The following is a 23,873-nucleotide window of genomic DNA, read 5'->3' on the forward strand; positions in this document are numbered from 1 at the left end:
ATAAAACAAGAATACAGTCGAAGAAATTGTATGTCCACTTTGATAGACTATGAAAAAAAGGGGAATCACAGAACTATATCCAAGAAGCCGCCCGGCGTAAGAAACGACTTACAAGGCAGCATATCTGGAAGAATCAACGTATCAACAAATGAGAAGAAAAAAAGACTTAAAGAGATAGAGGAACGACTTAGCATGCAATCATGCCTGCGCGGCCTTGTCTCTCGCCTCGCGCTCAACCTTCTCTCGTTCCTCGTTCTCTTTCTGTTCACGAACCTTGGCCAAAACAACTTCACGGAAGATGGCACCACGGGCAATACTACTGAAACTCTTCTTCTTTTCGTGGCCGGAAGCAGGGCTAGCCTCTCCGTTGGACTCTGATGCCGGCACGGCACCTGTCTCTCCAGAAGCGCCCATGTCCATGGGGCTGGGGATATCTTCTCCATCCTCTTCCTCGTGCATCTTGAGCGATTCGATACGGTTGGCAAGCTTGACGATCTCGATACCGCGACGAAGACGGGCGCGCGCGATGTAGGCGCGGATCTCGGGAAGCAAGTCGCGGTCGCTGGCCGTCTTTCCGGTCAGCCACTCGTGCTTGAGGGCTTCCTCCGAGGTAACTCGCTTGCTGGGGTCGGCATTGAGAAGAGTGAGGATGAAGTCTTTGGCGTCCTGGGACACATCGCGCCAGTAGCGCTCGTGGAAGATGATGCGACCGGACCGACATTCCTCGATCAGGTCGGTCAGATTCTCGGATCGGAAGGGGGAGTAGCCACAGAGAAGAGTGTAGGTGATCACACCCAGCGACCACATGTCGACGGCCTTGCCGTGGCCTTGCTTGAGCATAACTTCGGGAGCGGCGTAGCCGAATGAGCCCGCCATGCTGGTCAGCACTTCGGAGGGACTGTGAAGCATTTTTGCGATACCGAAATCCGCCAAAACCAACTCGGATTCGGCGGAGCGGGTGAGGTAGAGGAGGTTCTCGGGTTTTAAGTCTTTGAAAGGTCAGCGATCAGAAAGTGCTGGATGTATATAAAGAAACCGACCTCGGTGGACAATGTTGCGCTTGTGCAGGTAGTTTACAGCATCAAGTACCTGGCGAATGGTCTGCGACGCATCCTTCTCAGTGAACTTGCCATACTCGCAAATGCGGTCGAACAGCTCGCCGCCAACAGCTAGTTGCGTGACAATGTAGAATTTGTCCTATTCCCACGGTCAGAAATCTCCAATGTGACCTGTCTTGAGTTAGACTCACCTTGGATTCGAACCAGTCGACAAATGAGACAATGTGGGGGTGTTGGAGTGATTGCAGCATCTCAAGCTCATCATAGACCATGGTCTCATTCCCGCGCACATTCTTCTTGAGAATAATCTTGACAGCAACCTTCTGGCCATCATTGGTCTCTGCCTCACGAACAATGCCATATGTGCCTGCACCTAGCGTTCTTCCGAATTTGTAGAGAGCTCTAACCAGCGAGAATAGTTTAGCAAATGTAGGGCAATGGAGATTGGATAGAAAGACCATACTTCTTCTCATAGCTCTCCGGCTGCCCGGACAGCTTGTTGAGCATATTTGCGACTATAAAAAGCATGGTCAGCACATTGAAGGACCTTGAAAGTAATCGCGCAAACAAATGAAATTACGGCCGCCGTGGGGGAGCCGACCGAACAGACAGGGACGCAGGCATTGAGACGCAGACCATGACACAAAAGAAGGACCAGTATTGGCCACAGCTTCCAGAGATAGCTTGTGGACAGTGTGTATATCGACATGGTAATCGCAGCGCAGCGCAGATTGGGATTGTGGGCAAGGCTGACGCGACCCGGAGAATAATTGCCGGCAAAATCAAGCGACGAATCACGCTAAGACCAGAGGGCAAAAGTCCGACGAATATGAAATGTCGACTCACAACTCATGATGTGGGGATAGGGCTGCAGACGCCCGAAGGTTGACGCGGTGTGTGATGGCTTGGGCACGGATCCCAGTAGGTAGCGGGTAGGACGCGACGAGATTGAGGGGTCGGAGGTCTGTGAAGAGTCTTAAGCGTTGCGAATGCAGTGAGGCAGGTCTAGAAGGAGAGAAAAGGGTCAGTGATTTGGACGCCAAATTCGAGGGGTGATCTGGCCATGCGCGGGGGTGGCTGCATAGAGATTCTAATCACGGGAAATGGGACATACAACCAGGATGATGCGAAATATCAGGTCAATCACGATCAGTCAAACTGAACAGTGATCTCGAGAAACAGAGCAGTTAAGAAGGAGAGGAAAGGTGAAGGTGAAGGTGTTCTAGACGCGATAAGGCGTAGGGTTTAGCGTTGCACAGCCACACTAAAAGTTACTGCCTGAAATCAGGGGGTTCCAGCTGGTAACTATTGCTGTGAGACAATAAGACAATAACAGTGCAAATGGTTGGAGCTGGTCTTTTTCAATATTCTTATCATGCATGCACAGGTGGCTTAGCTGCCCAAATAGCCTAGTGAGGCTCATTGCGTACCTTATGCATACCTAGGTAGACACCAGCGCAGTTTATAGCGTCATTACGACACATAATAATAATAAAACAACAATAATAATCCAAGACAAGACAAGACTTCAATAAGAACAATACTGTAATAGAGACAACAGCAAAAAACTAGTTGTATGACGGCTCTAACAATCCGCCCTAGACAAGGAGGTATAGACCTCACATACTATCCCAACGCACGTTATATTTAACCAGCTACAGCCCTAACCTGATTACTGTAAAATGAGTTTGATCTTGACAGTATTCGCCTTAGCTACTGTTAAATATTTTATGCCCAAAGTACATGTATAACCCAAAATGCAATCCTAAAAGGCCGATAATCGCCCCGAAACCCCAAATTCAGACTGGCAATGACGAGAAAAAGCCCACAAAGCCAGATGAGACCTGAAACCCAGCCATGATGTATATATCAATATGTCAGTTAATATGAAAGTCCACCCTGATTCGCACCGCTTCGACCCCACCGGGGTACCTGTGTGGCACAGCGTCATCGTCGGACGTCATAGGCTTGCGCATAGTATATGAACCACCGATTTCTTCTTTTGTTAAACTTGGACTACAATATCCAAAAACAAATATTACCGTAGCGGATTATTCAATCATGCTATCCTTCCTCTGCTTTTTTGCATTCCAGGTGGTGCTTCTTGCCGCTTGGGTCTCTGGTACCTTAGATCCATACCAGAAGAAGCTCCAGGAATTCTTGCTGGATTGTATGGGCGAAAATAAAGTGTCTTATGGACTTAAGAGTACTGGAACCACAAAATGGAAAGTGAAGACTATGCTAACATTCTACTTTAGTGAGCCTCACAGGCAAAAAGCTCATCGAAGATGAGAACTTCAGCAAGATCCAAGATCAACTAGGAAACCAACTCGGTGGCATGTTTGGAAAGGGGGGAGTCGGAGAGGGAATTGGCTCTGTGATGAGCAAGAGTCTTTAATTTATCTTGGAGATGGAGACGAATGTGGAAGGGGATTCAGTGAATTTGTATTGACCTATTGTCCTGTGAAATCGAGCTTGAGATTGAGTCGAATCATGGGTACATTTGAATGTTTTCCCATATCATTTCCAATCAAGAATTTCGTGAAACGATGACCTCCGATGTGCCATTGCATATTTCCCCATTGATAGACACCATCCCACGTCCATCTCTCATCAGAGTAATGATCCACTAGAATGATGAACCATAGACCATAATCGCAATCATGATCCAGAGTTGCAATCAAATCTTAGAATGGAGCAACTTGTTTATCCACAGAAAAAGGAGGAACATATTCGCCAGAGATGGCAGCAGAAATGCAAAGCAAATGCATCACCTGCACCACATCCTCGGAGCACAAGAGAAACAAAATAGCAACCCTCAAGACTTCACCATGTATCGACCCTCAGAAGAACCCCCTACGCTCCTCAATATCAGCGATAGCATCCTCACGAAACTTCTCATAGTACTCAGAGCCCTTCCAGACAGAATGAGGAGCCTGAATACCAATCTGCCAATTCTCCTTCCGCAGCCGCGCAATGCGCTGCACCTTCGTCTCAACACGGAGGACGTTCCCAAACTTATCAATATTAGGACCTTCACCTGGGTGGGAGCCACGAAAGGCAGAGACAACTTTTCTTCGGACGGGACTGAATGTCCAGAAGGACCGAGAACGCGAAAAGTCTGGGACTATGGCCACTGGGCTACGGGGACGGTGGATGAGCTGCAAGGCTTTGACATGGTCGATCTGTTCCTGCAGCCAGGAAATTTCCTTGGGAAGTATCTCGCGCAGGAAGTTAGTGCTCGAATTGAATACTTCGATTCGGGCTGCGCTGGTTGGGGTCACTGAGGAGCAGGGTGGGGATGCGGTTGGGTATGAAGTCCATTGCTTTTGCTCGGGTGAGCCTGGAAGAGTAGTTGAATAGTGGGAACTAGGACTTGTATTCTTCTCCTCTGGGGTGGCCTCTGGCGTAGGCATGACCAGAACAGGGCCCACGCGCTTTCGCTCCGGAATTAGGGGCCTGGGGATTGGCTGGTTTGCATTGATGTTAACCTGGGGATGTGGAATAATCTTGAGTGGCAGACGGGGAGGGCGAGCACGGGCAGTCCGCTTCAAGTCACTGCCATAGTTCTTCTGGATTGATCTAGATTGAGAATCAATATTCTGGATAAGCTTGTTGAAATTGTTGCAAATATCCTTTTCGCTTCCACGGTTCTTTTTGTTCAAGGCTCCACAGACGATCATCGAACGATCACACTTGATCACCTCACCAGACACCTTTCGGACAGACAACGGCGATGGAACCAACTCAATTTGCCTTCTGGGGTCCTCAAGGTCAGCAGGAAAATGGACTGGGGAAAGGTGTACCGGGCGACGGATCTTGGGAGAGAAAGGTTTCTTTGAGACGAAAGGGTCGTCATCGCTTTCATTCAGAGCGGAGCTGTCAAGCATGCGGGTAATGTTCTTCATCAAGGATTCGCCGATGGGAACGCCGTTTCTGGAACTGTCAAAAGAGACCAATTCGTTGTCCACAGACGAAGGAGAAGGAACACCACGCGGCAGAGCAATGCTACCCGTTGGATAGGAGAAGTTCTGGCTCACACTGGAAAGCATTTCTGCTCGATGGGAGACGGCAGGGATCGAAACAGGAGAATAATCCCTAATAGGACTCGGCTGAGACGGAGGGGAAATGGCAGGGATGGAAGGTGGAGTCACGACGAAAGCTGTAGCCAGAGAAGCGCTAGACGAGGGAGGAGTGGAAGGATAGACAGAATGAGGTGGCGTCAGAATTCCATACTGAGCGAGCTGACCATTCGTATCCAAGACAGAAGATACTCTGCCCAGAGTGGATGACGTGAAGGGGGCCTCGGGAGGAGGAGAATTATCGAAAGTCAACGGTGTTGCAGGAGTAGTAGGAGATGGAGTAGCAGATTCTGGCCACTCAACGGGGGAGTAGGTCTGATCTGGGTTCAGAACTGGAGGAATCAGATTCTCTTGCCAAGTTTCGCTCGCAGCCATGAAATTCTCCAAAGCGAGGTTCAGAAGTGGGATCTTGGCTGCCGAGTAGACGTGAGCTGCCTGAGACATTGAAACATATGACACCGCGGCGTAATAGTAGAGAGAAGTTTTGTGAATCGGTTCGATCTAGGTAGGAATCCGTTAGTTGTGTGTCGGATTGATGAGATGTGAACACGAACTGGACCAGTAGCAGTGTCAATGAGCTGTGTGCAACGTGACACGCACTGTTTGTACTGTTGAGAGTGGTTCAGTGATTTTACCTCCGAGACAGCTGCCCGCCACTCGTCGTAGGTAGTTGGAGCTGGAAATGCGCTCCAGACCAAAGCATCAGGTGCAGAAAGGTCTGATGGCAAACGGAATGCCATACTGGACCAGATCAAAAGAAGTAAAGGGAAAACAAAGCAAGAAAGGGAAGAAGAAAAAGGCGAGATAGGGAAGGGAGAGGGGGAAAAAGAAGAAGAGAAAAGAAAACAGTGAAGGACTATCAAGGTGGGTAGAACCTGATCGCCTTGATTCACAGGCAACGCCATACAAGCGCGCATAGTGACTTCACGAGAAGCAGTGAGTGCCTATGTTAGGAAGTACATGTTGTGGACGTACAGGAGGGTATACTACGAGAAGGTATACTAATTAGCCCGTGCCCTAGCGAGATGTACTTTGACGTTGTAGTGTTGATCTACAACCAACAGTCAGTACATCGTTGCCTACACCGCCAGTGATCATGATGCCTATAAGCAGATCTAAGAGAGGAAAGCCGAGGCATTAGTCGTTTGAAAGGAAAGTTTGATATTGATACCGCTAAAGATTACTCAAAACAAAGTGATCATAACAACATACGAGGGCGACCCCAAAGTAAGAGGCCCAGCCCTTAAAAATACTTTATTCACCCCACTGGTCCTCTAGACTTTCTCAGCCTCGTAGCCATTGGTTCCGGCGACAGCGATTCTAGAGAGAGCCTTGCTGGTGGCCGAGAGAGACCCAAGGAAGTCGCCCAGCAACCGATCAAGCTCAAATGCCACAGCGGCATCATCAGCACCCTCCATCAAGCTCTCAGCGCTGGGTGCCACGAGTGATGGGAAGGGGATGGTTTCGACTTCCTCAGGTCTTGAGGTCGTGACTTCTGGATCCTGTGCTCGTCGCACACTGCGAATCGTTTCGAAGACCGGAGAGCCGGGCTCCGAGACTGGGCCAGAAATCACAGAGGACGCAGTGGGGGTTTCGGGGATTGGGATGGCTGTTGGTAGAGGTGGTGTGCTACCGTCGATTGAGTCTCGCCACACAGGCTGGGATTCTTCGTCGGGCCCCGGGCCGTCGAGAATCCCTGAAGACTCGTACTCATTAAAGCCAGCTGAGCTCATCATTGCAGGGAGCTCGCGGTCGAAGAAGTGGCTATGATGAAGGGAGTTTGTGCCCGGCGGGGTTGTTGGGCGGTCGAAACGGAAAGGATCGTAGTCCGAATCAGACGCGTTGGAGGCAGACGTAGAAGGACGGGAATCATCAGGCTCGTCTATTGATTGTGATTCCGGAATAGGCTGAATCCCAGGAAGAGGTGCACGAAGAGTATCGTGGCGATCAGTGTAGGTCTGTTCCTCGGGGACGGATCCCATGACTGGGAATGTCCATTCCATAGTAGCACGCTTTTCGGCCTGGAGGGACTCTTCCTCAATTGGCTCCTGCCCAGGAGCCGGGGTAGGGTCTTGATCATGAGTTTCTTCGCTGTCGGCTGGATTTTCCTCGTCAGTTTGCATAAATACCGGGAATTTCCAGTCCATAGTCGGTGGTCGTGGACCGGACGGCTGGAATGTATCATCAATAGATGCAGATCCATCGCTTTCAACGCCGCTTTCGGAAGACTTCGAGCTGTTCTCATTGGAATTTCTGTTCAAGCGAATGCTGGAACGATTCGCGCGAATAGTGTCTGCATCGACCAGTTGAAAAGGTTGGGCAGCAGGCGCCCCCGCCGCATAATGGGATGCCTCGAACGAGCCGATATCAATGTCAATAAATGTTGATGTGACAGAAGAGCGATCTGTATCTGTGCGGAGAGGCAGATCTGAGATGGACGGGGTGGGCTCAATGGGGACAAAGTCATTTTTTGTTTCGTAAACGTAACTGGGCTTTTCCTCGTCGAAAAGTCCTTGCATTGCTTCGGCGCCTCGGCGCACACGTTCATCGAAATTGACCTTGTCTTCATAATTCATTTCGCCCTCGGAGCCTTCATCAATAAAGTCTTGCTCAGAGGCTGTCTCGGTCGGGCTGACTGATTGTTCCATTGCAGCCAAAGAGGCAGCGATTTGATCCAGATCAATCACAGAAAACCTTCGCTCGAACCCATCTGTTGTACTGAAGTTCCAATCGTCATCCGACTCTTCGGCACCAGGGAGTTCTGCTGCCGCCGCACCGCCTGGGTGGAACAAGGAAATACGCTGGCCTCCTCGCTGAGACCATTGGTAGTAGTTTCGCACCAGCTCGCTGACAGTTGAGGTGGGATACTCCTCATCAGTGTCGGCAATGTAAGGGTGAGTTAGAATGTCTGCCATCGTGGGGCGGGTGGCGGGGTTGGAATCAAGAGCGAAAGCGATGAGATCCTTCAAGCCTTGGCTGTACCTATCGCTATCGAGTTTGGGTGTGTTTCGATTGAGTTGGCGGCCGATTTGCATACGCTCTCGCAGGCCCGAGTTCGGTGGATTGCCGTTTGCGAATTCAAATAGCGTGCACCCATATGCCCACACATCGATCTTGCAAAGCCAATGTCAGTGACTGGGCGTATAGAATCTCATAAGAATGTCTTACCTCGCTTCCGTAACGATGAGCCTCGCCCCGAGTTGAGAACATTTCTGGTGGCATCCAGTGTGGTGTTCCAATCCAAGTAGATCTTTTGTCTCGTTGTGATTGAAGAACACCGGCGACACCGAAGTCACAGATCTCCAGCCGGCCCTCTTCATGGATTAGGATGTTTGCAGCTGTGGAAACTAAAGTCAGCAGGAATTCTTACCATCTGCGAGTCGAGATGCTTACCTTTGACATCACGATGGATGATTCCAGCCTCATGAATGGCGCGGAGACCGACGGCCAACTCGCGCGCAATGGGGATAATGTATTTTTCATCAAGTTTGTCGTCGGTTGCACGCATCTACGACTGGTCAATAAAGCTCTGAAAGGGTAAAAATAGGAATTCAATTACCAGCGTACGAACACTACCACCCGGACAGTACTCGCAAACAAGCCACAATTGTGAATGTATAGAAATGGCTTCGATGAGCTCATTAATGTTCTTTGCCCCTGCGTCCTTGACTTGCTTCATAACCTTTGTTTCGTGAATGAAGTCCTTAATCGACTCATCCCTGAAATCTCGTAAAGACTTGTAGTCGAGAGAATCAATATCTAGAACCTTGATAGCAACCAGTCGACCCGATTTTGTTTCATGACCTTTGTAGACTCGACCATAGGCACCTTTGCCTATCAATTCTTCAAACTCGTACGGTGGAATATCAGTTTTCGCACGTCGACACATCTCTTGGACAGCAATTCCTTGTTCTCGAGCAAGCTTGATTGCCTCAACTTTGTGCTTGGTTATGGCCGCCATCGCAGAGGATGGGTCCAAGAACCGTGACCCACGAGGGTCCATGATGAATGACAGTGAATAATCGGAAATAGAGGTGGAAGTTGGGGTGCTTTTTTGGGGGGGTTTTTTTTGGGTTTTGGTTATTTTCTTGCGTGCAAATAACCGGAATGGAGATGTTACAACAGTGAGTGGATAAGATGCCGCGTAAGGATATGGAAAATTGTCACGAAGACAGAAATGATGTTGTCTTCAGGGTGCACCTCGTAAGGTGGACCTAACGGTCACACAAGGATGAGATGCGTGTGCAAACTCGGGAGAGGCAGCGTTTGAAAGCCCCTGTGTGTCTTGCTGCGTGTTTGTCCAAGGAGCGGGAGGATTTAGCAAGAGGCGAAGGGAAAGGGGTCTTGCGGTAAAAGCGAGGATCCGTCGCCTCACAGTATGGGTGAACGCGAGGTACCCTGTGGATGGTCGAGTTGAAAGACGCGCGCGGGGAATGATAGGGTTGCGGGAATAGCCCGTATGAGGCTCTGCAGTCACGGCTTCCGTACGAAGGATAGATGGGCTTGGGATGGTCGAGTGACACCTTGTATCCTCCGTGACGAGTGCTGCGAGGATCTTGCTCGATGAAGTCAACGGGAGATGTGCGAGAAATTGGGGGCGAAACGTTGAGAAGGGGTGTACGAGTTGGAGTACTAGGGGGAGATGGCGAAGGAGTCGGAGCCAGGATGACTAGAGTATCGAAGCTAAAACTGCCGTGAATTCTCGAAGGATCGGCCCGAAGACGGCGAGGATTGGTTCGACGGTGACGTTTGGTCTGACTAAGGCGCGCAAACGCAGATTGCTTCTTTTGGCGCTGAGGGACCGAGCGACTTTGATCTCCGGTATCAATGATATCAGTGTGAAACACGGTGGATGAATCAGCGAATATGGTCGGAGTGCTGACGCGTCGACTAGTGTCAGGCGTGAAAAGGTTAGCCTTTGTACTGGTTTCAACAATTCCTTGTTGCTCTCCGGGCGCAATGGCAGAGAGGGCTTGCTTTCCCTTCGGGGAATTGAAAACAGGAGGACGTGGGAAAGATGAAATCAGATCCTCAACGTCGTTGTTTCTGGCCGGGGTCCTTGGCAGGGATGCCTGTTGGTATCCTGAGGGTCCAGGGGTAGGGGGATCACTATGGAAGTTACTGGGCTCACCTCGGTCGCTGTCATAGACGGATGACCCGGGTGGTTCGGCGAATCCTGGGCGTCGGATGTCCTCCGGTGATTCAAGTTGTCCGCGTAATTCAGAAATCAACGAGTTTGATTCATGAGAGATCAGGGAGACCCACTCGTCCCCGTAATGAACTGGATCTCTTTGCTCTTGTGGGGTGCTTGGGGGGCGTTGCACACAAGCGGGCTCACTGCAAGACAGATGTTAGTCAAGGACCGCGACCAGCGCACGGGGAATGGCTTGCCTGATACGAAGTGACGCAAGTGTGTTGGCGAGGTTAGCAGCACTAAGCCGTGCAGGACCCCTGTTGCCAGCGGTGGGATCGAGTTCAGCGTTGGACGGACCCGGGAACGGATCTTCCGACGAGTAAAGCCGGCGGAGGAACTCGTGGTCACTGGGAGGGACCCCGAGATCCTCGAGCACTTCGAGGACACTGCGATACTCGTCAGCCATTGCTATTTATGGAGTTGACGTTCGAATGAAGCGATTGAGTGCGGGTAGCGCAAATCATAAACAACAGGCGACGGCGAGGGGACGAGATTGAATTGACTTGAGGGGTGGCCATCGCCGAGAGGGAAGGAACCATACCGTGGAATATGTACTCACAAAAACGCACGACTAATCAAATCTCCAGCCCGGGGGCTTTTGACTCATGAAGCTGGATGGTTGAGGTTATACCTGTAGTGACATTCGGAGCTTCTCAAGATGTGGAGTTACGGTGCTCACGTGCCGATAGGCATTATCGGTATCGTTTCTCTTATCGCCGATCGGGAAGTTCACCGCCCTCGCACGGACCCCGTGACTGTATCTGAGATCCAACTCTCATCTTCGTCTACTGTGTTCGCCGCGGCGTAATACGTTATTTCACTGTGACTCTCATTAAGTCAATCCATGGCTCAGGTGAGGCATAACTGACTTTCTTTCCGGGCCTGAGTGAGCCCGCGGTGCAGTGGTCGCAATTACTACAGAAAAGAAATCCGGTCCATGTAATCAGTTATTGGCCCTCTTATCCGACTGACAAGATCAGTATCATTCAATATAAGCCTACATGTACCCTTGCCGGAGTACGTTGCCATTGGTGAGTACATGTAGATCCCAAATAATTTCAGCCAGCCCAGGCATGGCCAAACACCATGGTAGGAAAATGCCCTCACCAAACAGGCATTTAGCTTCCAGATGGGGGTGTGAATGATATTGAGCATCAGGGATCTTGCTGAGACTGAGTGAGGGGAATGAAAAGCAAAAAACTGCCCATATCATCAAAGTTAACGAATAGAGTAATAACTCTCGCCCCGTTTGGCCCAGCGGTATAAGTCGTGATGCACCCGAGGAGACGTCTCATGAAGGGTATGCATCATGCGGCTGAAATGAGTACCTACCGTCGTTCGAGCCGTGGAAGGTGATCAATACTTTATTCATATTGTAGCGATCGATGTATAGCACGTTAGTCCCGTGTGAAAGCATTCTTCCAGATGTGGTAGGCATAGCATTTCAGCAGGTAATTGGTATGGTCCGTCCACCAATGACACAAAGAGGGCTAGGACCCATTTTTTTATATGTCCTTTTTCTTGAGGCTATCCACGTCCAAGCTCCAAGTTCTGTTTGTTTCGAAGGCATTCGCAGTGTTCCTGAAACCATGCTTCTGGAACTGCTGGTCAGCAATGGCTCAGCTGAACCACTCGGGGAGAAGAATGGGAGCATTTATTAACAGAATCATGCCTATGGCAAATATGGGGTTTGCCAACTGAAGCAATCTATTAGGTTCCTTCACAAATGTGGGATTTCAGGTGACTTGCTTATCAAGATGAGCGAACTGGCTCCTTTGTCCCATCACATTAAAGTACGTTCATACTCCATATCGTATGCAGGAAAGTATTGTATAGAAGGTATATATTACTGGTGGGGACACTGACACTGACTAGGGAGGTCGGGTGAACAGCCCTGAAGTTTATCGATTGCCAAACCGCATTGCTAGGCACGATCTCCTATGAAACTGGCTCTAGCTCTTTTGTCCGGTTAAACGTTCAGCTTTGGTTTCCGGGCATTCTACGCATTCTATAGTAATTACCAGTGGCATAGACGCAGGACATATAGATTGTAGACGTGGTATGGTTGATGCGAGGCCGCTGATCTGATGATCTTCTGATCTTTCCAAGGTTGTCAGCTACCTGCAAATTTCTGCAGGTAACAACACATGGCGTGGGATCACGGTCAAAGTCCTATGTCGGGTAGTTGCCGTGAAATAGTCGGTAAATTTCAGCTTACAATAAATAGCCTATGAATTGATTCTCTAAAGACATAAATCATATCATTAGCATATATACTGCATGTTGGATACCCTTTCCTATACTTTGGTATCATAAACAGCCCATACTCTTGCCTAGAATGCAAAGCACATTGCAAGAGCAGCTCTTGCTGTTGCAACAGTCGAATCCTCACTTGGATGAACACGCAGGATCACTGCTGTTCAAACCCGCTATCCGCTCATTCACTTTGGAAGAATCTATTAGAATGACTTACCAGAGAGCTAAGGCTTTTCGTAATGCATATAATACATTGATCTTTGATCCCGTTTGTGTGTATATTAACCCGAGAGCAGGCATAGCTGTCAAAGATATTTCACAGATTACCCAACAGTTTTGGAAGATGCACCAGCCGGCCCTAGGGATATTGGAGCTGGGGCTTTTACCCCTTTCACCTCTGTGTAATCTATTCGTTAGCACACGGGCGCCGTTTGCGATGGAGCGTCCAGAACTTCAGCCCGTCCTGCAGGCAGCCTTGGACTTCAATGTCTCGTGAGCAACGAGTGTTTTAATCCGTTTCCCAGTTTGCTCTTCTGGGTAATCTGACTAAATTCGATATACAGAGCACAATTCATGTTGACTGAAGTTAATCATGGACTGGATACTCGCAACATACAAACCATTGCATTAATTAGCAAGACTACATGTCTCGACTAGTTGCTAGAAGAAGTTCATGTGGAAGCGTTTCAGTACATCTATGGCCTTTCCAGAGAAGGCTATCTCGAGATTAGGGCATTTGATAGCATTTCGAGCCTGCGTTGTCATAGACTTGTACTATTCGAAGGGTGTCGTGGTTGATCAACGGTTCTAGTGAGCACTAATATCTGTTCTGTATATATAAGAAGCGATATTATGATACTCAAAGTTGTGGTACATGAGAAGGTCTTTCGAGCATAATACACGCTAGACAGCCGTCAAAACTTATACCTTCACATGAGAGGACAGAACTGACTCGAAGTCTGAGGTACTTTGTTTGTCTTGTTTTACTCTTTGCCTTGATATTACCTGATCGGGAAAGGGAGTGATCTCTTCAATCTCTCGCGCTCTCTCATCATCATATTCCCCTTTCCATTTCACCGATTCACTTCCTTCATTACCCGCCAAGTCAAGGTCGAGGCCTGTCGTTTGATCTTGTCACAACTTTCTTTCACCACCAACAAGATCGGCGAGCCGCAAACCTGCAGCCATCCTGCAGCCATCCTGATCTGATGCGCCCAAGCTTTCAAAATGGCATTTGACAACCTTCCCCTAGAGATAAAAATCCTGATCATCGCAAAGCTCACCAGTGACAACCTGACTCTGGCCAGACTTGGTGCCTGCAACAAGGAGCTCGCCCGCCTAACCGGCCCAAGCCAGTGGTCACATATTAGGTTGGGGGCTGGGCCCATTGGCACAGATCGGGCGCTCAGCGAGACACCCTTGGGAAATCAACAAGACGCGATAAATTATCGTATTGTAAGGTATCCTGGGACTTGAAGTATTCTGAGATTCTGACGCCCAAGAAGCTCCGTCACTTTACTACCACAGTTCTCCGGTTTCCCGAGCTTGCGAAAGAAGTCCGATTCCTCGATCTGAGTGACTTAAATCTCCTGTGCGGGGCCAATGGACATATTGTGCGCAGAGACCAGAAATTGCCCGGGGCTTATGACACCAATCCCGAAGACCGCAGCTTGCTTTCCAATGCCATTCATAACTTGTCAATCTCCAAGACAAACACATACCACCTGCGATCTGCTCTTCGATTCAAGTCTCTACGCTCGGATACCATACTGTCAGTGCTGCTGGTATCCCTTCCTTGCCTCGAGCGGCTCGAGATCGGCCTTGGACACGCGAACTATGACGGCTTTGACAATGAGTTCTTGGTTGACGACTTGGTGCAAGATATTTTGTGCGAGATTCCAGGTGGAGAAGTCTTGATTAACACAAAACCTGTCCTTGAAGGGCTGACTCATTTAAAAATCGAATGCCGTGACACTTCCGCAGGCGACCCTGTTCGTCTTATGAGATGGCTTCAGCTACCATCGTTGACATATTTCTTTGGCACCAAATGGAGCGGTCTCAACCTGGAGGACGAAGATATCAAAGATCTACCTACCGTGCTCACACCGTCGCTCATTCTCCTGGAATTTCGCGATTGCGCATTTACCGCTCCTTATCTCCACCGTATTCTCGCAGGATGTGATTCCCTCGAGACCTTGATCTATCAACGTGGATGGTCCGAGGAAGTAGTGAAAGAAGAAGACGATGATGACCATGGACAAGACCCTGGACAAACTGGGCAAGATGACAACGACGAAGAGCAAGAAGACAAGGACATCCTGCTGGTCTCCGATCTCACAGCCGCGCTCCGAACGAGATGCGACACATTGAATCCCTCGAGCTCTCGTTTGCCAAGTGTGCTTGGCACGATTTGGAACATCTCTACCTTTCCCCCATCAACTTGGCATGCATGAAAGCTTTGACTAAGCTCAATATTGCAGCAAAGTATCTCATCTGGAGCCCGCACAAAGAAAGCATGTACGGTAAATTCAGCAATGGACTTAAGCTGGAGTTGTTTGATAGAATGGGACTGCGGACAAACCCCAAGATTCCCCTGCATGCCCGTCTTCCCAGGACACTTGAGCTTCTGTCAATCACAAGTCCACAGAACCAGACTGAGCTCCGCAACTTGATTCCTGTCTTGTGTACACTTCTTCGTCACCGACAGAAACACCTTCCAACCCTTCGAGAGCTCCGAATCGAAGCTCCCATTGAAGGAGATCCAACGGTATTCGGACTGCAGTGGCTCAAACAGGAGGCAGATAATGCCGGCATCCAACTCCGCATCATTGACAGCGCCTCTACATTTGCAGTGTCGTGGTTGCGTCCGTTGGTGAATGTGCCTGAGCCGCAGGGGGTGGCTGTCGACTGGGGCATGAATGGCGAGTTCAAGTGGGGACATCGGTTTTGGCAAGCTCCTCGGTTCCACACTTTGCACGAGGGCACTTACTCAAGCGGCGAGGAAGACATCGCAGTGGATGTCAAATATGAAAACTAAGGTTGGCTGAGGAACAAGATCTAGGAGGTCACCTGTGAGAGTACAAACGGGATCATTTGGTTGTTGACGTATTGAGATTCAATGAAAGTCAAACAGTTCACCGGTGATCGTCTGATACCCGTATGTTAAATTCAGATATGCGCCTGAGGCTGTTGTAATACACGGTAAAGGGCAAATAGATTATGATTCATGCATAACAAGTGCCAGTGAAGGCGATTGATTATGTCTACACCTAAGGAAGTACTTTCAAGACTATTTTATAGTGGGCGCAAAACTGGTCCATAACAGACCTCAATAGCACAGGTAGGGTTGCGTAACATCGATTGCGTTCCTTGGTAGGTTTTGTTTACCATTGAAATTGTCCAACGTCGAGATCGTCATACTCCCAGCTCTGAAGCATTTGGTGGTTCTTGCTGTCGAGGCATCGGCCTCCTATTATGCTAACAGTCATGTACTCATCATCACCCTAAAGACTGTCCAGTCCATGAAAGAAGGGTGCCAAAGCAGATGGCTTCCACAGAGGCACGCAGCCTTTTCCATTCGCAACAATAGTAGCCACCAGGAAGATGAACACAACGAGAAGCAACCAGGCAGGCAAAAATAATGTAGGGCCATTGCACGCTCACAAAAATATACAGGTGTATCATAATGAAAATCGAGGTCGTCAGTTCCGCTCGCCCTTCAAATCTTCTGATGTAGCCCTAACATAACAAGTTTCGGGCGCTTCAAAAGATAAGTTGGCAGGCAATCAACAACTTCGAGGCAGATGCTCATTATAAATGTATTGCAGGGTATAAAGCCAAGTGGATAACAGAAAATACGGTTCATTGCATCTTAGTACCTATGCGGGTTATTACAGACCGCTCAGGAGCGTTGCTTTCCGTTTGAATTGGGCACATATGCAGACGTATAATGCTGGATCAAATGGAGAGGTGACTGCGCCGAGGACTACGTATCGAACCACAGATATTTCGATCCATTGGCCCAATTTAATGGATTTTAGCCTATCACACACTTGATTAGCGGTGATTGTGTGATTAACCCTATGCAGAGACCTTAGGTCGTACAGTCTTGGATTCTGAGGCGGCCAAGAAGTGGATTGTTACAACCCCGCTTTGCAGCACCAACTAGTCGATCGTGCCATTCTGGTTCACTCATACTGGCGAAGGTAGCTTCCAAAAAGGCCACGTAAACATCGCATATTGCTCCACAAGTAACAAGTCTAGAAGAAATGATATACACCAATCACCATTCGGTAAGCAATGTATTGCAGAGTGTTAGAATGACTGGCTGAAGATGATACCCGTGTGATAACATCTATCGACAAACATAATGAAAATGGGGTTCTTCACCAAGCGGTGTATATCAAACCCCTCCCCTGCGTCGAATATTTTGAAATCATGGCGGTAGAAAGGTGCCATGGTTTCATTTTTGTTTGAATCCAGGTCCAAATACAATATTTTATCAGGTGGTACACCTCGTTACATTCCACCTTTCCCGGTATTATGAAGGGGTGTTTCTGCAGGTGGCAGGTCTCCAAAAGCGATTCTCCACACAAATGCAAAGTTTCGCACGAGCCCTGCCAATCTGTCTTCACATGAACTTTCCCCACCAAGCGGATCTTTGGTTCTCGCTCGACCTTGGCAAGACATTTAAAGGCGACAGCTAAGCAGGCTAGTAAAAATCCCCGCAGCGAAGCATTTCATCTGCAAGTCAAAACCACGACATATAATAAGTGGTCGTGTCATCCGTTGCTGTTGTTGACTGTACTCTCTGCAAGTTTTCATTGTCTTATACGGACCGCCGAGAGTCTACCAGGGAGAAACACTGCATTTCTGTGGGAAACAGATCAAAACAGGGGAGCCATATTTGACAATGACATCCTTTGCTGGCGTAGCGCCTCTGGATACACAAAGTCTGGACAGTGACAAGAGATGGAGCTTGCAGCCTCTTCTGCGTCATGCAAAGCGCTCCCATAGTCGCATGCCCGGAATTCGAAAAGTACCTCTTCGAGCTATTGCAATTATTGCTTTGATAGCGTTTCTGAATATGATTGTCTGGGTTGCGGCGGCGATTGTACTGGTATGTCCGTTGTCATTTGTTGATCATAAACAAGATGTGGGGCACAACAGTCTAACAACATGATAGCATTATCACCCGTACGTTCAATCGGCGTTGTCGTCTTTGCAGAGCCTATCGAAAAGGTTATGCGCACGCCTATTACATCCACTTATTGATGATATTCTAGATCATTGGTTTCCACCGCGGCTCTTGCATATACCCTTGGCTTGAGGCATGCTTTTGATGCGGACCATATTTCTGTCCGTCGTAGCATCTGGGTCCATACATTCGTGAATGCGATTGCTGACTTCAACAGGCGATCGATTTGATGACACGACGATTGTTGGCAACTGGTCAAAAGCCTGTCACGGTAGGAACATTCTTTTCTTTGGGGCATTCCACGTGAGTGACTGAGACAAACACCCAATGATAACTGGGCGCTAACTGGGTCTCAGGATCGTCATAATTACATCTATCGTGGTCGCAGCTACCGCTGCTGCGGTTTCCTCGCGCTTCGATAGCTTCAGTACTATCGGTGGCATCATCGGTAGTTCCGTCAGCGCAGCATTTTTGATCCTGCTTGGACTAATGAACGCGTATATTCTGTTCAAACTTATTAAACAGATGCAAAAGGTGTTTAGTCTGGGCGAAGGACAGCAGGATGAAGCTTGGAAGATCGAGGGTGGCGGTGTGCTGTTTTCCATTCTCAAGAAAATGTTTAAATTGATTGACCGGTGTGTTGCAAGCCCAGTCATGCTGCTTCTTCCATCCGCTGACTATTTCTCAGCCCTTGGAAAATGTATCCTCTCGGAATCCTATTTGGACTAGGCTTTGACACGTCATCTGAGATTGCGTTACTCGGGATCTCATCAATCGAGGCTACCAAGGGAACATCCTTTTGGGTTATTTTAATTCTTCCCGCACTGTTTACCGGTAAGTGCATGTAAATTAGGAACCCTTTGAGGCTCACGCTGACCATTCCTCTCCAGCTGGAATGTGTCTTTTGGACACCCTCGATGGAGCTCTTATGTTCTCCTTGTACATTCAGCCCGCAGCAAATTTCCTTCCTCCAAGACCCGGCCGTGCAGTTTCTGCTGAAGTCGCATCGGACATTGAAGGTGACGAGTTACCGCAGTCAAGAGACAATCACCGAGACCCTGTGGCATTTCTGTACTACTCGATCGTACTTACCGTCTTGACTGTGATTGTCGCTATTGTGATTGGTATAATTCAGCTTCTTACCATGATCCTCAATATCACTAATGCCACTGGAAAGTTCTGGGATGGCGTACAACTAGCCGGTGATTACTATGATGCCATCGGTGGTGGGATTTGTGGCTGCTTCATTATATTCGGAGGCTTGAGCGTTATGTTGTATAAGCCGTGGCGAAGATGGATGGATCGACGTCACGGGCGCTCTATGGCGAATGACGAAGAGCGATACCGGGATGATGCTCTTGGGTCGGAGGAGGATACCGCTGTTGCTGGATGCGAAACAGGAGAAGGCCAGGTGTTTGAGCGTGAGCAAGCCACTACCGTTGACAAAGGGGCTTCGGCTCGTGTCACTGCGACTGAAGAACGATAGAGGAAAGAGAATATTGAATAATATCCAGGTATCACCAGTCAATTGTTAGTTGAAAATTCAATGACTATATTTGTTCCCTATTGAATCGAAACATTGGGTGTGGCCCTCATAGTCAGGCTTAAGCTATTCGCGAGATAGGTTTATCAGCGTTGAAAATAGTGTATGTTTTGTGGAGTATCAGCACCTGGTGTTCATCGGCTAGGCACGCTTGGGCCGGCCGGACCCGCTCAGGTCGGCCCAGTCTGCACACGGCCCCAACCTTGCTTCCAAGTTTTCGAGTTGAAATTGAGTTGGAACTAGCGGTTGAGCCCGTGCAGAATGCAGCTAGTGTATGTATATCACGAAAAGGGTTACTAGTACTTTTCCGTAACGCTGTATTACCAAAACCGTACTGCGGAGCATTGTCATCACAAATCGCAAATTCTCCCTATTTTCAGGGACAAGGGCGTTCTTCAGTAGCCTCCAAAAGAATTATCGCGATGGCCACCCCATTCATCGTTCCAGTTTCCAAGCCCGGTCAGGGCGAGGTCGTCGTTGAGCTCCTTCCGCCGGCCCTTCCAACATTCACCAACTTGACGTACCGATACCCGCTGAAGCTTTTGACCCATAAGTCGCGTTATATCCCAGTCTCCTCGGCTTTGCCATGTGCATCTTCGCCAGTCTATTTGTACATCATCAGTTATGGTGGGGGTCTGCTGCCGGGTGATGAAATCGACGTCTCCATCACATTGAATCCGCAAACAAGGCTGGTAGTCACGACGCCGCACGGAAGCAACAAGATCTATCGGACCGATGCGATGCAGAAGTTGCGACCACGGCTGGCTCTACCGGATCAGGTATTGATGGATATGAGTCGACAGACACTGGATGTTCACATTGGGAACCAGGCCGTTTTCTGCTCCCTGCCCGACCCCAACGTACCTTTTAAAGACAGTCGATACGAACAAGTACAGACCTTTACCGTGGACGCAGCGGCTACAGGCAACAACCGTGGCAGCCTCTGTTTGCTGGACTGGGTGACGGAAGGCCGGTCGGCCAGGGGCGAAAACTGGGATTTCCATCTCTGGCGCGGGAAAAACGAGGTGTGGTCGGTGGATGAGGCGTCAGGGTCTAGGAAGCTTCTCCTTCGCGACTCGATCATTCTGGACGCTGAATTGGAAGAGGGAGGTCACCAGGGCACCCAGGAGCAGTCGCACACGAAAAAGTTGATCCGTGATCGGGCCGGAACCAGCACCGTCCTGGGCACCTTAATACTCTACGGACCCGTTTTCGAACGGCTGATGACCTGGCTCCTGGATCGATTCAAATCACAGGCTCGTCTCGGGGCTCGCGACTGGTCCACAACATCGATCAACTCAACGCCTCAGCCTTGTTTGCACGATGATATCACTTGGACGGCAGCGCATATACGAGACAACTTTGTCTTGATGAAGTTTGGTGCCCGTCATGCACATGGAGCCAAGCAATGGCTTGGTGATCTCCTGCGGGAAGAGGGAAGCATTGAGATGGAGTTTGGCGAGGAAGCGCTACAGTGCTTATAGGAATGAACAATCATGATGCTGCCCCTGATGTTGGCCTCGCGTTACCTAGATATTGACCATCATGTTCACGTGCCGACCCTTATTACACTATGAGACCCTTCCCTAGCAGCTCATTCTACTCTCTTCCATGACTTTGTAATCATGCCATCTTCTGCCTTCCCTGGTCTGTCTTCCATTGTAGATCGTTGCTCTATAGATATGTAAAATTACCAGATACAATGCAGAACACAAGTGAGGAGGTGAACCAAGTTTGCCTTTTTTTTTATCAAAAGAAAGAAATATCGATCTACACCAAACTCGCCCTCTAGCTCGCCAGCAGACTACCGGTGGCCTCAGCCCAGCCACCTACGCGACCCATGCGTTGCATAAACCAGGGAATGACTGACGAACCCACCAGTGGGCCTGCTGTGTCATTCTGCAGAAGTACGACCGATGTCTATATGTATTATTGTATCAGGATGGAGGGTTTACGAACATACTTCTAGCTAGTGCTAGAGGTGTCCAACAGGAATAAGTCTCACCGAGATGCGGTGTGTTACAATGCCATACTTCTGAGTGCTCCGGATTTACCATACAAAACAGTATGAGATCTATCAACAAACCACCTCTGGTTCGACCCACTGCGGCCCGGCGGGACCCCACTGCGATGGATCTGTCGCAAGGTCCATGCGCCTTCTAAGACTTGGCGCAAAGATCGGTGGGGCGAGTACACTATTACTTCCGTTGTGCTGGATCTGGGCGTCTCTAGTGACGTTTCCTCCCCCTTTATCCCAACCGACTCCAAACAAAGAAGAAGAATGGCAATCAACCAAACACAGGATCAGAGTTTGGATGAGGAGATTGCAGATCTTGAGGAACGTCTGAAAAATGCGAGAGCTCGGCGGGCGCTGGCCACTGGGAAGGCTCCTTTCCTAGGTAAGCAAATAAACAAATAGATCTTAACCACCAAGAGCTGGTAGATAGTTCCTCGACTCTGCTAACTGTGCTTCACTTTTTTAAGATCCGTCCAATCCGATACCCGTCCACGCGCTGCTCCTTCTTTCTGACTCGGCGCTTCCCACCGGTGGGTTTGCATACTCCAATGGACTCGAATCGTACCTTGCCCATCTCAAGCTACAAGGACGTATAGCCAATCCAGAGGCAGCCTTTGACTCGTTCCTTGCGCTCTCGATTGCGTGTGTGGCGAGCACCTCACTACCGTACTTGTTGGCAGCGCATCGACAACCCGAAATGTTGGAAACCATCGATAACGATCTCGATGCATCCACCCCTTGTGTTGTAGCTCAGCGGGCGAGCCTCGCCCAAGGACGAGCTCTACTGGGGGTCTGGGAACGATCCTTCCGCGTGCCCTACACTTCAGTGAGCGATGCAGAAGCGGTGACGGCTGTCAAGATTCTCGAAAGGTTTTCTACCGGGCTCAAGAGCCGCAATAACCCAGACGAAGGATTGGGGCCGAATGGTCACTTGGCGCCCTTGTGGGCAGTGGTCTCTCGGGCCATGGGGTTGACGGCACAGCAAACGGCCTATCTGCATATGGTCAACCATGCCAAAGCCGTGCTCGGCGCAGCGGTGCGCTCCTCTGTCATTGGTCCTTATATGGCGCAGTCCATCTTGGCCAGTCAACGCTTGCAGGAAATGATTTCTCGCCGAATCGAGCGGGAGTGGGACACCCCCGTCGACCGGGCTGGACAGCTGGTCCCAGCAATGGACTTGTGGATTGGACGCCACGAGCTTCTTTACAGCAGAATTTTTAACTCATGAAAACATTACCTTTCTGTTCAATTTTAGAGACTGCAAACTCAGTATATTTGAAACTAGCCAAGAATTTGCTGTTTACCAATAACTTAGGCGTCAATATTCCCAGATCCTCGGGGTGCGCCCTGTTTCCACCTGTTCACACTAAGGCTGTATGCCCCACTAGCCTTCCACGCACTCAAAATCAGATCTATAATGTTGGCCAACCCCTTCCCATTCTTCACCTGAGCAAAAACGGTGGGTCCGCCCTCCCGCATCTTGGCAGCATCTCGGGCCATTACGTCTAGATCGGCGCCGATAATTCCGGCCAAGTCGGTCTTGTTCACCACCAACAAGTCCGACCCCGTAATGCCCGGCCCACCCTTGCGCGGGACTTTGTCGCCGCCGGCCACATCAATCACGTAAACGATGAAATCAGCCAGTTCTCGAGAGTAGTTGGCGGCTAGATTGTCGCCGCCAGACTCTATCAGAAGAATGTCGGTCTGGAATTGCTTATGCAGTCCCTGTAAGGCGAGCAGATTGGCGCTAATATCCTCGCGGATGGCGGCGTGCGGACAACCCCCGGTCTCAATGGCTTTGATCCGGTTGCTCGCAAGAGCCTTGTTCCTAGTGAGGAACTCCGCATCTTCACTGCATTGAACAAGAAGAATATGTGTAAGCAAAAAGAACAAGCCACTTATTGAATTGGAAGAGCGTTGCCTACCGTGTGAAGATATCATTCGTGACGGCGGCCAGATTGTATTCGTCTCGCATAGTCTGGGTAAGAGCGAGCATCAAAGCGGTCTTTCCCGATCCTACCGGTCTAGCATCAGTTAGCATCTTCGTGAAAGCAAGGAGAGGAAAGAAAGAAAGAGCCAGTGCTTACCCGCCAATTCCAACGGTGAAAGCACGGTCGTTCCAATCCCGCTCGTGCGTTAGAGGCTGTTCTCGCGTGACATATGACCCTGGGCCGTCCATGATCTCGTGCGAGTGCCCATGAGCCTCACCATTATCATGCGAGTGGGAATGAGTCATGATGTGTCTGAAACGCGACTTGATAATACCAGAATGAAGGGATATTGAGTTATGGGAGAGCAAGGTGGGAGAGAACCAAAATGCAGGTGGAGAGTTTGGAGGGGGTTTATATAATAAAAAGCAATAGTCGGCTTATTGCATAGGTCGTAACATTTTTGACAGTCCCAAGAGAGAAGAGACAGTAGCTGGGATTATGCAATTTTGGAATTAATGAGCTATCTTTTGCCGCTCAGTAACCTTCATTTCTTTTGCATATTAGGGCATATAGCGTGGAATCTGCGTCCAGTGAC

The 23,873-nt window shown here is 49.3% G+C and overlaps 10 protein-coding genes across 10 annotated transcripts; 5 read left to right on the plus strand and 5 right to left on the minus strand.

Annotated features, from left to right (window-relative positions):
* Positions 1–198: 198 nt before the first annotated feature.
* PENARI_c018G06258 (serine/threonine-protein kinase) lies at positions 199–1,565 on the minus strand (the record flags this gene model as incomplete). The annotated part of the gene is made up of 4 exons (XM_022634578.1): positions 199–989; positions 1,041–1,197; positions 1,250–1,460; positions 1,522–1,565. 4 exons carry the CDS (start codon positions 1,563–1,565, stop codon positions 199–201), a joined length of 1,203 nt encoding a protein of 400 aa, XP_022485550.1.
* A 1,554-nt stretch (positions 1,566–3,119) lies between these two features.
* PENARI_c018G03575 (uncharacterized protein) lies at positions 3,120–3,456 on the plus strand (the record flags this gene model as incomplete). Its single annotated transcript, XM_022634523.1, has 2 exons — positions 3,120–3,228; positions 3,317–3,456. 2 exons carry the CDS (start codon positions 3,120–3,122, stop codon positions 3,454–3,456), a joined length of 249 nt encoding a protein of 82 aa, XP_022485554.1.
* Positions 3,457–3,901: 445 nt separating this feature from the next.
* Positions 3,902–5,880, minus strand: PENARI_c018G02682 (uncharacterized protein; the record flags this gene model as incomplete). Its single annotated transcript, XM_022634508.1, has 2 exons — positions 3,902–5,641; positions 5,695–5,880. The coding sequence occupies 2 exons, from the start codon at positions 5,878–5,880 to the stop codon at positions 3,902–3,904; spliced, it is 1,926 nt and encodes a 641-aa protein (XP_022485478.1).
* Positions 5,881–6,414: 534 nt separating this feature from the next.
* On the minus strand, positions 6,415–9,143 carry PENARI_c018G03374 (putative serine/threonine protein kinase; the record flags this gene model as incomplete). Its single annotated transcript, XM_022634517.1, has 4 exons — positions 6,415–8,253; positions 8,309–8,478; positions 8,534–8,648; positions 8,700–9,143. The coding sequence occupies 4 exons, from the start codon at positions 9,141–9,143 to the stop codon at positions 6,415–6,417; spliced, it is 2,568 nt and encodes an 855-aa protein (XP_022485551.1).
* A 211-nt stretch (positions 9,144–9,354) lies between these two features.
* On the minus strand, positions 9,355–10,740 carry PENARI_c018G05852 (uncharacterized protein; the record flags this gene model as incomplete). Its single annotated transcript, XM_022634569.1, has 2 exons — positions 9,355–10,477; positions 10,547–10,740. The coding sequence occupies 2 exons, from the start codon at positions 10,738–10,740 to the stop codon at positions 9,355–9,357; spliced, it is 1,317 nt and encodes a 438-aa protein (XP_022485621.1).
* Positions 10,741–13,817: 3,077 nt separating this feature from the next.
* On the plus strand, positions 13,818–15,627 carry PENARI_c018G02383 (uncharacterized protein; the record flags this gene model as incomplete). Its single annotated transcript, XM_022634503.1, has 3 exons — positions 13,818–14,045; positions 14,093–14,984; positions 15,071–15,627. The coding sequence occupies 3 exons, from the start codon at positions 13,818–13,820 to the stop codon at positions 15,625–15,627; spliced, it is 1,677 nt and encodes a 558-aa protein (XP_022485460.1).
* Positions 15,628–17,502: 1,875 nt separating this feature from the next.
* Positions 17,503–19,273, plus strand: PENARI_c018G09302 (HoxN/HupN/NixA family nickel/cobalt transporter; the record flags this gene model as incomplete). Its single annotated transcript, XM_022634630.1, has 7 exons — positions 17,503–17,709; positions 17,776–17,786; positions 17,876–17,948; positions 18,005–18,090; positions 18,144–18,422; positions 18,476–18,621; positions 18,678–19,273. The coding sequence occupies 7 exons, from the start codon at positions 17,503–17,505 to the stop codon at positions 19,271–19,273; spliced, it is 1,398 nt and encodes a 465-aa protein (XP_022485584.1).
* Positions 19,274–19,752: 479 nt separating this feature from the next.
* PENARI_c018G02399 (urease accessory protein UreD) lies at positions 19,753–20,814 on the plus strand (the record flags this gene model as incomplete). Its single annotated transcript, XM_022634504.1, has 1 exon — positions 19,753–20,814. The coding sequence occupies one exon, from the start codon at positions 19,753–19,755 to the stop codon at positions 20,812–20,814; it is 1,062 nt and encodes a 353-aa protein (XP_022485568.1).
* A 797-nt stretch (positions 20,815–21,611) lies between these two features.
* Positions 21,612–22,575, plus strand: PENARI_c018G09308 (urease accessory protein UreF; the record flags this gene model as incomplete). Its single annotated transcript, XM_022634631.1, has 2 exons — positions 21,612–21,729; positions 21,815–22,575. The coding sequence occupies 2 exons, from the start codon at positions 21,612–21,614 to the stop codon at positions 22,573–22,575; spliced, it is 879 nt and encodes a 292-aa protein (XP_022485585.1).
* Positions 22,576–22,658: 83 nt separating this feature from the next.
* Positions 22,659–23,583, minus strand: PENARI_c018G11400 (urease accessory protein UreG; the record flags this gene model as incomplete). The annotated part of the gene is made up of 3 exons (XM_022634669.1): positions 22,659–23,199; positions 23,273–23,371; positions 23,435–23,583. 3 exons carry the CDS (start codon positions 23,581–23,583, stop codon positions 22,659–22,661), a joined length of 789 nt encoding a protein of 262 aa, XP_022485668.1.
* Positions 23,584–23,873: the final 290 nt, after the last annotated feature.

Source organism: Penicillium arizonense (assembly GCF_001773325.1).
Source record: "Penicillium arizonense strain CBS 141311 chromosome Unknown PENARI_contig018, whole genome shotgun sequence".
NCBI classification, from domain to species: domain Eukaryota; kingdom Fungi; phylum Ascomycota; class Eurotiomycetes; order Eurotiales; family Aspergillaceae; genus Penicillium; species Penicillium arizonense.